Below are 17,281 nucleotides of genomic sequence, written 5' to 3'. Positions count from 1 at the left end.
CTACTTTATCAACCAGAAGGTCCTTTATGAGTGATTACTCTTCCAATATTAAGAGTAATTGAAGAGGTAAGAGATTCTGGTTCCAATTCCCTTCTCCTCCCCAACTTACATCGTATAATAGCTACAAAAACCTAGTTTGGTGTTATAAATATGTAAACCAATTGAATATTTTTTGATCTGCTATCAAAAAGAATTTGAGAGTTCATAAGTTCAATACACCATGAGTCTTTGGTTTAATAATATCTAAATTTATTTGTGCCTAGAGGAGAACTCCTGTTATTTGAGATTCCGCTCGTCTCCATCATTATTCTTTGCCTGGTTGACAAGGGTCTTGCTCTCCAAGCTGAATGGGAAAATAGCTTATGACAAAGTATTAGGAGATAAAGCTTTAGACTGTACTTCCTGAGGACTAGTAGCAATTTCATTAAAAATGACAGAAAAGATTTTAAAATCAAAAGATCTGAATGGTGGACTATTGTTGCATTAGGATGGATACTGGAGGGCTTTTCCTTGTATTTGGGGGTGAGTAAATGAGGAGAAGTTTTCAAGGTGTTTCAAATATGTATTGCAAAGCCTAATTCTCCTGCAGCCTGACATAAGATATACCTTCCCTGCCTACCCATTAGTCTGTCGGCTATTATTTTGGAGGGCTTAAAAATGAAGATGATCCTTATTGTAAACTCTTTTCAGTTGTCTCTTATAATTTAACTGTGCTGTGTATTATTTTTGTGTCTCTTGATGACATCACAAACTCAGGAACCAATATATAAACATACTGGAAAGTGAAATATTATTTTTATGCTGAATTAGGAAAGATGATATATGAGACGTCTTTACCTGGTTGGGCTTAGATTCGATTCTTCGCAAATCAGTGACAGAACAATATGTAAAGAAAAATGGAGGTTCTCATCTCTATGTTGTTTTTTATTACAGTAGTTTGCTTCGGGCTCAAACATATCAAAATAATCCAGATACTATGGATGGAATCATGTAATTTCCACCAATAGAAGTCTACTAAATCTTTCCCATTATAGGCAATTGGTATTATTACGTAGTTACAGAAAGACTGGGTAATGCCGTGCCATAATTAATTGGTGACTATGTGATTCAGATTTATACAAGGTTTAATGATTATAGCTGTAGCTCTGCTGCTTAAGGGATATATGTAGAAATAGGTATTAAAATGGATTCTGTTTCTTGGTTTGCATATTTGAGTCTGTAGCTTCCTGTCTCTGTTCTTTATGGATGTTATTGTTGTTAAGTGTCGTCGAGTCAGTTCCAACCCATAGCAAACCTGTATAGAGTTTCTGAGGAGCAGCTGGTGAGCTTGCACCCACTGACCTTGCAGTTCAAATGGCTTTGCAGTCTGATGCATTAACCCACAGCGCCACACTAGGACTTGTTCTTTATGGATAGGTTAAGAAAAAGTCTATGGCATTTGTGTTTTTATAACAGAAGTCTTCTTATCACATAGAATTGCAAGTAGTAGTTGACTAATCACATAGTTTGATTAAATTGGGAACCATAAATCATGTACTTACACAAAATATTAGACTTTTGCATAAACCACACAAATGCATATTTATTTACCAATAATTTGCTCAAAAGTGAAAGCCTTTCCTCTAAGTATCAGTCACAGAATACATTTTTTAAAAAACCCCAAAACGTTTTATTGTGAATTGAGTGAAGGTTTACAGAGCAGACCATCAGCTTTACATTTAACAAATATATACTTTACTTCTTTATATGGTTGCGATCCCTTCTATGAACCAAAGTTAACAGTATTTACCACTAGTCACTTTAACAATTGCATTCCTTTCTGTCTCCTTCCACCTGCTGCCTTCATCTTACCTCTGCTTGTTGTTGTTGTTAGGTGCCATCGAGTTGGTACCGACTCATAGAGACCTTATGCACAACAGAACTAAACACTGCCTGATCCTGAGCCAACCTCACTATCATTGCCATGCTTGAGCCCATTGATGCTGCCACTTTTCCAATCCATCTTGCTTGGGGTCTTCTTTTTCTTGGACCCTCTACCTTACCAAACATGATATCCTTCTCCAGCGACTGGTCCCTCCTGACAATGCCTCCCTCTTATTGCCTACTGCCTGCCCCGTCACCTTTGTTAACATGTTTCTACCCTCATTCCATTGAGTCAGGTTCAACTCATAGCAACCTTGTATAGGGTTTCCAAGGAGCATATTTGAACTGCCAACCTTGTGGTTTGCAGTCTAGTGCTGATCCTATATCTCCACATGTATTGTATAGTTATTGCATTTAATTAAATGACACAATTCTATTAGCAGGCACAATTGGCAGAAGCAGGATTGGCAACAAACTCAAATGACTCTTAATAAACAGACAGTTCAGTGGGATGGGAGCCAGAGTGGGCTTGTGTGCTAGAAAGTGGTCTACCAGCCACAGGTGTTCTGTTGGCCAAGGTATCATCAGCATCACTGGGTTTCAACTTGGGTATTTTAGCGGGAAATCCAGCCCAAACCAAACCACAACCACCACAAGCCAAATCCATGGCCATTGAGTCAATTCCCACTCATAGCAACAGGGTTTCGGAGATTGCAAATCTTCTTGGGCACAAATAGCCTCACCTTTCTCCTGAAGACCAACTGCATTTACACAGTCCACCTTGCTGTTAGCAGTCCAGTGCTTATCCCACAGCGCTACCAGGACTCCTTTGACAGAAGGAAAAGTCAATGTTGATCTAGTTAAACAGGACGCTGAAAGTCAATCCTGAATTGTTTTCTCTTCTGAAATACAGTGATTGGTTCCAGTGTTTACGTTTCCAGATCCATTAGTCTTACAACAGAATTGTTGTTGTTTTAAAGTTTGTTTAGACAGTGCTTTTGTTAGTTGGTTTTAGTTGTAGAATGAATATAAAAGTGTATAAACACTTCTGCTGTGGCAAATGATTATAATTTGTTTGAAAAACAAATATTTTAAGATAAAACCTTACTATGAACTGTTCTGTACTCTACTTGGCTGCTAATGGAGTCTTGGCTTGGCATTGTGTTAGTGCACTGGACTGCAAAGTTGGTTTGAACTGCAAGGTCAGTGGTTCAAGCTCACCAATTGCTCCTTGGAAACCCTATACAGGGTTGCTATGAGTCAGAACCAACTCAACAGTACTTAACAACAACAGCAGCAGTCTTTCCAAAGATAACTTCAGAAGAAAGGATTGAGGATGTACTTCTGAACAATCAGTCATTGAAACTCTATGGAAGACAACAGTCTACTTGGGCTCATATGGGGTCTCCATGATTTGAAATGAACTTGATGGCAACTGGTTGTTAACTTCAAATTAAAAAAAAGAAGAAGAAGTAAAAGTTTGTAGGGTAAAATGCTTTATTATTGTCTTAGAAATTTGCATTTAAAATGGATGTAATTGGAAATACAATACAATGGATTGTTGTTGTTGTTATTGGGTGTCATCAAGTCGGTACCAACTCATAGCGACCCTATGTACAATGGAACAAAACACTGCCCAGTCCTGGGCCAACCTCACAATTGTTGCCACTCTTGAGCCCGTTGATGCTGCCACTTTGCCAATCCATTTCACTGGGGGTCTTCCTCTCCTTCTCTGACCCTCCTAGTACAGGTGTTGTTGTTGTTAAGTGCCATTGAGTTGGTTCTGACCCATAGTGACCCTCTATAGGGTTTCCAAGGAGTGGCTGGTGAGCTTAACCACCGACCTTGTGATTCAAACCAACTTTGCAGTCCAGCGCATTAACCCAAAGGACTCCAGTACAGGTGTGGAGCACAAGAATTCTATGAATAGGCAGAAGACCGTTATGTTTCTTCCATCCTTGATGACTGCCTGAACCTATACTCCTTTACACAAGTGTTCCCCTGATACCCCGTGCCCCATAGACCCTTACATTTCCTAATCTACAGAGAATATCTGTGTGTAACAGAGCTATTAAATCCTGGTGTGGTGCTGTACGAAAAGCACTGGATCTCAAGGTCAGTTGGACCCACAAGGTCAGTGGTTCAAACTCACCATTCACTCCTTGGAAACCCTATACAGGGTTGCTATGGATTGGGATTGACTCAAAGGCACTTAACAACAACAACAACAACAATGGCTTGGTGCTGTAGATAAGCACTGGACTGCTAACCAGCCACTCCTCAGAAATTCTATACAGGGTCACTATGAGTTGGATCCAACTCAATGGCACTTAACAACAACAACAAAGGGTATCATGCTACACCAGTATATTACATTTTGCAATACGTGGTTTAATTCATTCGGAAAACTTTAGTTTCAAATCTTGTGGTTCTTAAAATGAAGTATTAACCTGTTTTTAGTCTATAAAGGATTTCTTTTTTCTTAAAATCAAGGGCTGCCTGACTGATATGTTTTGTATAGATTTTACCTTTTCTATTTTTATACATAACTTTTTCATAAGGAAAATGTTACAAATTCTAAAACCCTTTCAATAGATATCTTATTAGTCAGCATATTCCTGATATGCTGCTTATCTTGAGGGAAAAATAGTGGATAATGGAAAGATTTCATGCCAAAGACTCTTTTAGCATGAATTTGATATATTTATTTCCACATGGCACAGGCAGTGTAACCATCTTTCTACAGACTGGCTGTCCTGGTTGAGGGATACAGAACATATATGGCTTATTCTGAGTAAGGAAGGGTTGTTGTTAAGTGACATCAAGTCACTTCTGACCCAAAGTGACCCTGGATAGTGTTTCTGAGACTCTGAATCTTTGTGGCAGCAGGAAGCTCTTTTTTTTTTTTTCCACAGCAGCCAGTAGGCTCAAACTATCACCTTTCTTGTTAGCAGTCTAGTGCTTATCCTACAGAGTCACCATGCTCCCCAAGGCAAGGAAGGGTAGATAAAAACTATTTATGAGGTACTCAGTTCCTCTATTAAAGATTATAGTCCAGCAATACATTTCACTTTATTTTATTTTTAATTCAGAGAATCGTTATTAGCACTTGCATTTGAAGAACATTAAGAGTATATATATATTCCTTCTCACAGCAGTGCCCCTGAGCAGGCCTGAGTTGGTGCCATATTAAGACAGCTTGAAATGAACAACTCTGTAACCTGGAAAAGTCAGCGTTATGATCTGGGCAGTATTTCCTTCCCTTTTAGGTTCATAGTTGAAACTTCCCTTAATTTAAAACAAGAAAGAAATTTAACAAAGATAGAAACAAAACGGATCCTTTCTTGATTGCTTGATTTAAAGACAGTAAACAAAAGCAATGCTCTTTCATAGACTCCTGCATTCAGGTATGGTCTCATTATGCTTTCCATGTGAAAATGTGTATTTTGTATTATCAGTCGTGAATTCATACCGAGCGACATTACTATTTGATGCTCCATTTTGCTTTCATTAATTTCTTTGCTAAGTGCTAAGTGGCATTAAAGTTATGCTCTTCTGAGCTGCATTCTCAGAAAGAGTGGCATTGCATTATTGAACATTTTGCTTTCTTTTTATAAATTCATATTTTGGTATTGTCTACAGCAATTGTCACACTTCATGCAGATGTCTTGTGAGCAGGGAAAAATAAAAAAAAACTTACGGTGATAGAGGAAAGAGGCAATAGAAGAGTGTGAGAATCGTAGTTTGAACAGACTGGGCTTGTAATGGAATCTCTTAGGAAGATGATTACAGGCTTACCTTATGCTTCTGATAACTTCATTTACCTCTTACAACAACTTTGTATACTATGGACAGTGTTTTGATTGGTTGAGGTCACTTTATGCTGTTGTAACAAACCATTCTGTGTGTTTATTTTTTTATCATTCATATAAATGTCTGCTGTTGGTCAAGATGACGCCAAAGCATTTATTTCCGTGATTTGGCTCAACACTCTTGTTTTTTTATATGAAGACAACATCATCTCAACACATGCTTCCAATATGGCTGCAGATAAGAAGAATAGAAGGTAAAGTAGACTCAGGGTCAAGTGCCAAGGATTCTGCTCATATTTACTGGTCACAATAAGTCATATGGTTATGACTAATCTTAAGTGAATGGAAGAAGTATAATCCTGTTACATGCCTGAAGGCAGAGAGGCTCTGGATGTTGGTGACTAAAGGCAATGCCAAAGAGAGACAATAATAGCTTCCTTCCTTTGACAGATGAGGCAACTAGGGCTCAGAGAAGTTGGGACAAAGAGATGTCCAGGGACACAGAACTAAAACATAAACCCAAACCCAACCCAACCCTAACCCACTGCTAATGAGTTGAAATCAATTTAAAGGAACCGTATAGGACAGAATAGGGTTTCTAAGGTTGCAAATCTTTATGGAAATAGACTGCCACGTTTTTCTTCCACAAAGTGGCTGGTCAGTTGAAACCACCAATGTATTGATTATCAACTGAGTGCTTAACCTCTGTGCCCCCAACGATCCTGCTAGAGCATAATGTTAATAAAACCAAGGTCTTTTCGACTTCAAGGATTATGCTACCAACCACTTCACATTGTACCTTTCATGAGAACCGCTTCACGTAGCAAGCAGATGATGTGGATCAAGTGGTCAAATCCATTGCTCCCAGTGTTTCTTGGGAAGATACTGTTGATAAAGAGATGTAAGAGGTGGAAGAACCAGATAATTGATGAGGATGTCATTGAGTTTAGTCTTTGAACCAGTCCTCTGCTCCCTTAATGCTCTGGCCTTTCTCTCTGATGCATCAGAATAAGCTTTGAAGAAATGTCCAGGTATCCTCAGTGGAGACAGGAAATGAGCAAGTAGAGAGAGGGAACTGATTCTGTGTGCTCTGTTAGATGTGTAGTGGAAAGTGCTGTCTTGTGATTATTAACAGGGTAAAATGATAAGTTATGTTTGTATGGCAATTCATAGTCTATAAAACATCTTCGCATATAGACTGAAGATGAGAACAAATACAGGTATGGGATTGGCTGTGAGGCTCTGACTCTCAGAACAGTCAGTAGGACCTGGACCTGTGACCACATCAAAGAAAGTGCTTCAATTAACAAGGGGGCTAGATCAAGAACATGGATTCTGGAGTCAAATCTGGGATAGTTCTTGGCCCCTTTATCCACACAAATGTTTTCAATTTGATTTCTGTGTATTTTAAAGATAGTGGTATATATTAAAGTCTATACTCAGAATGTAGGAATTGCCAGAAACAAGTTTCCATAAAAAAAGCTAAAGGAATTGGCAGTAGTTGACCTGGAAAAGAGACACCTTTAATGGAGGATGGGGGATAAGTTACTTTGGGTACCTCAGAATTCTTCTACAGAGTAAGAGTAGTTTTTATTTTCACTCTCTATGGAATCAAGAAATACCACAGTCATGGACTGAAGTTTCAGGAAGCTGTCTTGGGGACAAAGATATCAACTATGGAAACAGACTATCTTGAGAGGTGATGAGTTTCTTGTCATTGGTGGTTTAAGCATTTTGGGGTGGTTGTTATCAGTGTCATGGGGATTCACATATTAAATGATTATATTAGAGAGACTTTGAATGATACTCAATTTTGATTTTTGTGATTCTAATCCTGGGTGCACATTAGAGTCATCTGGGAAGCATTAAGAACAAAATGAAACAAAAAAGAGTGTCTTGGACTCCAGTCTAGACCAATTAAGTCAGCATCTGTCTGCATGAGATCAGGTAATAGCATTCTTTACAAAGCTTCCAAGATGATTCTATTGTGCAGCTAGGTTTGAGGAGCACTGTTCCCATTGAAAATGAGCAGGTGTCACTGACAGTCACCCCTGCTGCCTGTCTTAAAATGACAGGTAGTTGATTCTGAACAGCTGGGGAAAAGCTCACTCTGAGATAGGGCAATGGAGAAGGATGACCTTTGGTTATTATCATGATGATGCCTGGAAGATGAGGGAACATCGAGTTTGGCTTGGTTGGGCCCCCAATTTTGAGTTCAAACAAATTGATGCCTCTGATCATTTTGAACAATAGTTTGCCAAAAGAATTGAGGTCCATGGCCGGGTTCAAGTGCCTGCCAAAAAAAAAAAATATATATATATACTAGAAAGGGAAAACCATGGACTATAGATTCAGGATTCAACTCTGCGAATGAGACTATTTTCACCAAACCAAGCTTGCTAGTATTAATGATGATTCTGGCTGAATAATGCATATAGTTACTTTGTTTGGGGGAAGATGTGTTCAAATGAAATGTGTTGCCACTATGTAAAGTAACTTATCGCTTCTAGTGTCCTTTAGCCTGTGGTTGTAATCCTGCAGAACAGTGTATATTCTGTGTGTGTGTGGTATGTGTGTTGGGGAAAGGAAAAGATAGGAACACACATAGGAATGTATATTTCTAGAACATATCTTCACACTTCCCTCATCTGTCCTTTACACCACAAGCCCAAGAATGGCCCATTGTCCACTGATCATGAAGCTTGTTTTTTTTCAATCTCTGAACTCTGACCAGTTGGCAGCTGTCTGAGTAGTCCCATGTGTCCCAAATATGTTCCTGTGTGTATTCTTCATGCCCAGCCCCTCATCCTCTGGCATGGCATTTTCTCCATGACAGTCTGCCCCTGAACTGCTCTGGCTGCTGCTTTGGTAAAGGCTTGCAAGGACAGAGTCACAGCCTGTGGTGAATCCAGTTTCTGCAAGCAGCACCAGCAATGGATGAAACCTCCCCCAGGCTGGACGAAGACTGGAAAAAAGGACTTCACCGAGAAGCTAGCTGGCCGGTAAGTGATGTCCTCAGCTGCAGATAGGACCCACCTCTCTCTTTCTCCCACCTTTTCTATCCAACCCTTAGGTAATGTACATAGGTCAGTTTACAAAAATGCATCATCTACAGAAACATCCATTTGGGAGGAGGCATTGGTGGTTTCCATTTCTTTGTAAACCATACAATCAGACTCCAAATGATTTTACTCTAGATTCTTGAGCAAGCTAATCGGGTTTTACAAATCTATAGATGCTGCTAAATTTATACTTTCTTAATAAAGGTCCTTGAATTAACAAGTTGCAGGTGTATATCAAAGGAAACATTTAGATTTGGTTTGCGTGAGTACAAGTTCATTGCAATATAAAAATTTAATACAACACCTGTCACCAGACTTACTTTATAGTGTTAGAGTAGCTTGGAATAAGGGGCTCAGTTTTAACCTATTTTAATGAGGTGGTCATTCCCTTAATTCAGCTTGCGTGCCTTTCTTATTTATGCTGAGCTCATAATGGGGGAAGGCTCTGTGGTGTGCAGTGAGTTCAAGCTAAAGGATTCATTTTGGTGTAGAGGCGATTTTCATTAAAATATGCAAAGCAGTAATGTTTACACGTTACAATACCTATTTCAAATTAGCAAAATTATATGCTCCTGTCTCAGAAGCTGCCAACTGAAATCCCAACCTAAATCCTGTTGAATGGCTTTGATTACTCTTCTTCACATTACCCATTACACACCTCTAATGCTTATTTTTATGCATCTATTCCATTGCTGTTTAATTAGACAACAATATTGAAGAGTGATACCAGCGCCTGCATGTGTGTATATTATACATATATATGTATATATAAACTGCTACTGCCTTCGCGAAAAAAAAAAACAAAGAATTCTTTACATGAAGCAGTTCTTATGGGTGGTGTTGGATAAATCAAAGCTGTGATTTTCCATTTGTCTCTAGTACGGTTTCATTTTAAAAAACGGCAATTTGGAATGAGTTGATTTTCAACGTCTGTTTTTTTTTTTTTTTTTAAGATTTTTACCTTTTCACACGCAAAAAGGGAAACTTTTAATCAGATGTCTTCTTTCTCTGGCCATGGAAGTTTTAGTGAAACACGGTACTGGTATTGGCAGGTATATTCTGTTCTGAGCAATGTGATGTTGATGTAAAAGAGCTTCAGGTAAACCTTTCTCCAACATGCCATGAAATTGGAGAGCGTCTACTCTGAGCTTGGGCATTATTTAGGAAGTGGGGGTTGCTGGTGGTGTACTGTCGAGTCAGTTCCAACTCATAGCCACCCTGTCTAGGGTTTCCAAGGCTACAAATCTTTGCTGGAGCAGAAAGCCTCATCTGAGGAGCACCTGTTGTATTTGAAATGTTGACCTTGAAATTGAGTAACCCACTACATCACCAACATTCCTTACTTAGAAAGTAAGAAGAGATTTTTCAAATAAATAAATTTGTGTTCTATACTGAGGAATTGTCACAATGGATCACCTGGAATCCACATGCATATTAAGATGCTTTATAGTGTATTGATGTGGCTTTTACATGATCGTTAGATTCTTGCCTTTGGTTCATAAGTGTTCCTTAGGAAGTGGCATCCTATACAGAAAGATTTCATTTACAGGAGAGTGGAGGGAAGAAGAATATGAGGAGATGACTTGGACATCTCTGTGAATAACATAGAAACATGTGGTCCAAATGTTGATGTAGAAAAGCATGTGTCTTCTCCACGTCAGCATCCCATGAAACTTGAAATTCATAATTTCCCAAAAGGTAGATCATGACAATGCGATCTATATACCTTGTCTCCAAAGATGTGATCCTGCACAGCGGGGAGACCCTGTCATTGTCATTGTTAGAACTCAAGCTCCTCTTCTCAGATAGTGAAGATAGTGGTCTAAGAAAGAATTGTGCTGAGTTTTCATTGGGTCCCACCAAGTCTTGATTCTGTATGGCATTGAGGGGAAAGGATGCTACTGTGCGTATCTCCCCTGGCCTCATCTCCTCCTCCATTCCTGCCCTACTACCTTGTCATCTTGGTTGCCACTTAGAGTTCACACCTGCATGGGGTCACCTCACTTCCACTGACACTTCATCTGCCTCTTTTGAAGGAAACGAATGCTGATGGCACCAATTGGAGCCTCTTTTGCGCTGGGATTGACTTGTTTTGTGTATGCCTGGTGGTTGAGTTCCTGGAGAAATTGAGCATTACAAATCTAGTGTGGTGGATGCTGAAGCTGTATTTCCACCATGGGTACATTTATTACTGAGATGGATCCAATATTTTGCCAGTGTCCTATACTGTTCCAATTAAGTGCTAAATACACCCCAACACACAGTCCAACACACACCCCAAACACAAATCATCCTCAGAACATTTGTTGTGTGCCATCAAGTCAGTTCCAACTCATAGTGACCTGTTAAGTGTTTCTGAGACTATAAATCCCTATAGGAGCAGAAAGCCTTATCTTTCTCCCGAAGAGCAGTTGGTGGATTCGAACCTCTGACCCTGTGGTTAACAGCTGAGCATATAACCCACCACACCACCAGGGCTCTCCCGAAAGGTAGATATAATTTTCCCACTTTACAGATGAGGCAATTAAGGTACAGAGAGGTTAAGGAAGCTTCCCAGAGCCATTCTGGGTTCCTGTCCAGGCCTGCCTGACTCCTATGCCTTTCTATTTCTACATTTGTTATTGCACCATCTGAATTGAGTTTTATCTCATTTTTTTTTTTTTTTAATCTCATAGAATAATAGCTCAGAGGCAGCTGTGATGTGGGCAGGCGGGAAGCAAGAGGAAGAAAGGGAAAGAGCATGACAATCTTCTAATGGAATAATCAATCTCGGAATCATTAAGACTGTAATAAAAATGAATTTTAATGTTTACATTTTTTAAGCCCTTGTTCTAGACTACGCACTAGTCAGACTTACGCATTATTACAGCTTCTCTGAAGGTGGATCTTATTTCTTCCTATTTTACAGATGAGGAGACTGAGGCTCAATAGTGTGACAGTATATGCCAGGTCACTCAATGACTCAGGAATTTGGACCTGCCCACCTAATCCAGAGCCTCTGCTCCCTCCTTTACAAGGCTGCCTCTCCAAATGTGCTTTCAAGTTATATTTTGATAATACACATTTTATCTATTTCATCTCACATGATGCCATAGGAATTTTGTCCTGGAGGACATCCCCTTGATGGTTTCCACACACACACACACCCCTCGCTTAGTTCTTAATAAATTAAGAATTGCGCAAAAAATTATTTGCTTATTCACCTCTTCGGGATGTCTTTTAATTGTTGTTGTTAAATGCCATTGAGTCGGTTCCAACCCATAGCCACCTGTATAGGGTTTCTGAGGAGCGGCTAGTGGGTTTGAACCACTGACCTTGCAGTTCAAACTGACTGTGATCCAGTGCATTATCCTGCAGCACTACACCAGGACTCCATCTTTTGATTGGATGCTGTTAAGTGACCTGGCTTACCTGTGGAGTTAGAATGAGCTAGATACAGTTTCTAGAACCAACTGCAAATCTGAAAATGTGTTTCAGCAGGTAGCCCCATACTAGGAAAAGCAACAACGAGTGTGGCAGTGAATGCTCACATCAACCACCTCCCACTGGGGCTCCCCAAGGGTTCGGGAACAGAGGTGGCAGGAGCTAACATCACACAGTGCTCTCAGTATCACTTGAACTGGTGCCACTTGTAAATCCAGATGGTTTTACTGGGGCAAGGCTTTACAGAGGTGTGGTAGAGACTTGGTGATAGTTCATTGTGCTTGTCACTTGGCAGCTGAAATATTTTAGGGGGGCAAATGACTCACTTCTGGATACTTCTCTCTTAGGATCATATCTTCTAAAGGAACCAATGTAATTGCAGTGTGGCTGTCTGAACCTGTCTGTTGGTGTTGTCCTTCTATGCCTGTCTCCCCACAACAACATGAATCCCTCAAGGGCAGAGATAGATCTTCTTTGTCTTTGTGTCTTCAGCCTGGTACCTGTGATCACCACGTGAAGTTTTGTGGCATTGACTGGTGGTGGTTGTGGTGATATGCCGTGGAGTTGGTTCCGACTTATAGCAACCATGTATAGGGTTTCCAAGACTGTAAATCTTTATGGGAGCAGAAAGCCTCATCGTTCTCCCGTGGAATGATTGGAAGTATTGAACTGCCGACCCTAAGGTTAACAGCCTGACTCCTAACCACCAGAGCTCCTTGCTGCATTGAGTAGACTTGCATATTTGATCTGGAAGGAAGCTGAACTATCCCAGGCTGAGGGAGGGTTAGGGACTTTCCTGAGTTCCAGTGTTTGTTAGTGAGACTTAGACATTGCCACCTCACTTAGTTTTCTTCCTTTTCCCTGGCTTGCTTGGATATGACCTCGCTGTGCCTCAGTTCCCTCACTTGTCAAACCAGAAGTAGCTGCTTTGGTTTAAATATCTTTTTCATGGCACCTCTAAAGGACAGGTGCTCTAGCACAAGGGTCAAGAACTTGAACTCTAGAGCCAGACTCTGACTTCTAATTGTGGTATCATCAATGACTCTGACACTTTGGGAAAAGGAACCTATGTACTATAGGTTCCTTACCCATAAAATCAAATACCTGATAAGGCAGTTCTAAGGATCAAGTGAATTAATGTACAGAAAGTGCTCAGAGAGCATTTCAGTGATTATTGTGTATAGTTTCGGATTTTGTGAGATGCCACAAAGTCAGCTTTAACTGAAGGTGACCCATGTACAAAAGAAAGAAATGCTGTCCATTACCATTTGTTATGGACTCTTGGTGTGGCACTGTAAGCTCAGCACTGGACTTCAAATCACAAGGTCAGCAAGTCAAACCCATCAGCTGTTCCTCAGAAACTCTGTATAGGGTTGCTATGAGTCGGAACCGGCTTGATAGCACTTAACACCAACAACAAATCCTTTGTCATGATCGCTGGTATGTTTGCCTCCATTGTTGAGGCCATTGTGTATTTTGAGTCCCTTCCAAGCTTGGGGAATCATCTTCCAGCTCTACATCAGACGATCTTCTATTGCAGTTTCCATGTGGTTACAAATCGGGCTGCAAACGTCATGGTCAGCAGTTCGAAACTACCAGCTGTTCCACAGGAGAAAGATGAGGCATTCTGCTGCTGTAAAGATTTACAGCCTCGGAAACCCTGTACAGGGTTGCTATGAGTTGGAACCTACACCACGGCACATAACAACAACAACGATCTTTGGAAGGAGATCACCAGGCCTTCCTTCCTAGTCTGACTTAGTCTGGAACCTGTCAGTCATGGTTAACCCTTTTTGAAATACTATTGGCATAACTTCTAGTATTCACATGCTTTTTGAAATACTATTGGCATAACTTCTAGTATTCACATGCTACCACAGAAAGATAAACTGACAGACAGTTGGTATATGTTCGATTTGGTGGTCCATTTAAATACTGTTGTTGTTAAGTACCTATTAAGTTGTTTCCTACTCGTTGTTGTTGTTAAGTGCCTTCAAGTTGATTCCGACCCATGGTGACCCTGTATAGGGTTTCCGAGGACTAGCTGGTGAGCTTGAACTATTGTCCTTGCAGTTCAAATGGCTTTGCAGTCTGGCACATTAACTCACAGCGCCACACCAGGAGTCATTCCTACTCATAGCAATCCTGTATAGGGGTTCTGAGGAGCGGCTGGTGGGTTTGAGCCACTGACCCTGCGGTTCAAACTGTCCTTGCAATCCGCATCTGTCCTGTGGTGGTGGTTGTTGTTAAGTGCCACCAAGTCAGTTTCGACTCATAGTGACCTTATAATAGGGTTTCCAAAGAGCTGCTGATGGGTCTGATCTGCCTTATGGTTTGCAGCCTAGTGCTGACCATACAGCACCACACCAGGAGTCTAGTGCTTATCCTACAGAAGTGTAATTCTCTACTATCTGAGATAAGCCATTCTGGGTCTCTTGAATATCTACTGTGTATAAAACACTGGCTTAAGTGGATGAGAACATGACTTGGGGCATCGTCTGGGTCTTCATTGTTTATGGTGGGGAGTGGGCTGTAGGTCATTTTAGGACAGTGTGATACCTTTCAGGGACAGCAAAATCCTCCATATTTGATGGAAGCACCAAAGAGCAGTCTACAGTTGGTCTTGTGGTGTGCCTGGTCATGGTAATATTATTTTTGTTAGGTACTGTCAAGTTGGTTCCAACTCATAGTGACCCCATTTATAACAGAATAGAACATTGCCTGATCCTATATCTTCCTCACAATTGCTGCTATGCTTGAGCCCATTGTTACAGCCACTGTGTCAGTGCATCTCACTGAGGAATTTCTTCTTTTTGACTCACCTTCTACTTTACAAAACATGATGATGACGGACAAGGTTAACATTCAAAGTAATAATTATAGAAAGAACAAGAGCTAAACAAGATCAAGAACTGAGGAAGAGTATTCAAAGTCGAGTGAGAGAATCTATCGGGGACACAGAGGAAAGAGATGCTAAATTATGTGATGGGAAAGTAGCAGATTGTCCTGGCCTTTCAGAATAAGGCAGCAGAGGTGGAGGTGAATCTAAAGTGGCAGGCAGGAAGAAGGTCCTATGTAACCAGAAGAAAGACCTTCAACAGGAAGGAGGAAGTCATAGAAGGGTTTTAAGCAGAGATGTGACAGAGATGAAATGTATATTTTAGGAAGATAATTTTAGCTTCAGTGTGGGGGATAAAGTAGAAGGAGACAAGACTGGTGGCCACATGTCCAGTTAAGAAGTTTCTTCATCAATCTAAATGAGTTCTATTGGACCATGAAAACAAGATGGAGATGGAGGGGTGGATTCCAGAAATATCTAGAAGGTGCTAGCCTCAGGGTTTTGTGATTGATTTAGCATGATGGAGAAGGCAAATGACCCCTCTTCATGTGTGGGTAGCTCTATGGATGCAAGGACTACCACCTGAAAAGTGATTGCTGGTGACAATCATCTCTGAATTTATAAAGGGATCAAGTATATAATTACTAAAAAATGGAGAAAAGTTATAAGAAGTATGATAAAATAGTTCTTTATACAGAAGGGTGGAAAAACTCTTGGATACTTAGAGAAAATGCAAATATTAGGAGTAGCTAACATTGACAGGTGTCATCAAGATGCATTGATAATTACTGGTGATTAGAATGTCGAAGGTGAAAACAAAGGTTTGGTAACTAAAAATATGGAATTGATGACAGAATATGTATGATATAATTTTATAAGACTAATGATTTATTTATTGCAAATACCCTTTTCAACTATATAAATGGTGACTATACACAAGGATCTCACTAGATGGAATACCCAAGAATCAAATGGACCACATCTGTGAAAAGGGATGATGGAGAAGCCCCATATCATTAGTCTGAACATGGCCAGGGCCCAACTGTAAAACAGACCATTAATTGCTCATAATCAAGTTAAAGTAGAAGTAGACGAAATTTAAAAGTCTATGAAAGCCAAAGTATGAACTTGGGTATATCCTTCCTGAACTTAGAGACAATTTGAAGAACAAAATTGATGCATTGAATACTTATGATCAAAGACCAGAACAGTTATAGTATAATATCAAGGACATCATATATGAAGAAAGTTAAAAGTCATTAAAAATAAAGGAAATAAAGAAAAGCTTAAATTGGGTGTCTGAAGAAATTCTGATACTATCTCTTGGATTTGGAGTAGCTAAAGCAAATGGAAGAAATGCAGTAAAAGAGCTGAACAGATTTCAAAGAGTAACTCAAAAACACAAAGTCAGGTATTATAATGGAACATGCACAGACCTAGTATTAGAAAACCAAAAGGGAAGAACATGCTCAGCATTCTTCAAGCTGAAAGAACTGAAGCTTAAAAAAATCATGTCTCAGGTTGCAACATTGAAGGATTCTATGGGCAAAAGACTGAATGATGCATGTAGCATCAAAAGAAGATGGAAGAAATACAAAAATAATTGGTCAATGTTCAACCATTTCAAAAGGTAGCATATGATCAAGAACTGATGGTGCAGAAGGACAATGAATGTCTAAGCTGTTCTGAAACAACTGGCATAAAACAGGGTTCAGAGATTGACAGATTATCAATTAAGATGCGTCAACAAATGAATGCAATGCTGGAAGAGCTCACTCACCTATGCCAATACATTTGGAAGACAACTACTTGGTCAATCGACTGGAAGAGATCTATGCTTGTGCCTATTCCAAAGAATGGTGACCCACCAGAGTGCAGAAATTGAACTGTCAAACAATGTCATTAATATCACACACGAGTAAAATTTTGCTGAAGATAATTTAAAAAATGGTTGCAGCAGTACATCAATAGGACATGTAGGATTTAGAAGAAGATGTGGAATGAGGGATATTGTTGTTGATGTCAGATGGATTTTGGTTGAAAGCAAAGAATACCAGAAAGATGTTGACTTGCAAAAGCATTGTTGTTAACCATGCAAAAGCATTTGACTGTGTGGATAAGACCACATTATGGATAATGTTGCAAAGAATGAGAATTCCAGAACACTTATTTGTGCTTATGGGGAACCTGTACATAGATCAATAGGCAGTTGTTCGAACAGAATACCATGGTTTAAAATTAGGAAAGGTATGTATCAGGGTTGTATCCTTTCACTGTACTTA

The 17,281-nt window shown here is 39.9% G+C and overlaps 1 protein-coding gene across 2 annotated transcripts in view; it reads left to right on the top strand.

Annotated features, from left to right (window-relative positions):
• The window catches only part of PPARGC1A (peroxisome proliferator-activated receptor gamma, coactivator 1 alpha), a 1,035,693-nt gene that overhangs the window by 564,184 nt on the left and 454,228 nt on the right, over positions 1-17,281 (top strand). The window contains exon 2 of one of the 2 annotated variants that reach the window (XM_006866293.1): positions 8,512-8,677. The exons of the other annotated variant lie outside the window; for it this stretch is intronic. Coding sequence (XP_006866355.1) covers positions 8,609-8,677 — 69 coding nt within the window. The 5' untranslated portion in view covers positions 8,512-8,608. The remainder of the gene's footprint in view (positions 1-8,511; positions 8,678-17,281) is intronic. 2 annotated transcript variants of the gene reach the window in all.

The sequence above is a fragment of the Chrysochloris asiatica genome, unplaced genomic scaffold (genome assembly GCF_000296735.1).
Source record: "Chrysochloris asiatica unplaced genomic scaffold, ChrAsi1.0 scaffold00089, whole genome shotgun sequence".
NCBI classification, from domain to species: Eukaryota; Metazoa; Chordata; class Mammalia; order Afrosoricida; family Chrysochloridae; genus Chrysochloris; species Chrysochloris asiatica.
The sequence above is the reverse complement of the archived record's forward strand: the minus strand, read 5'-3'. Positions and strand labels throughout refer to the sequence as shown.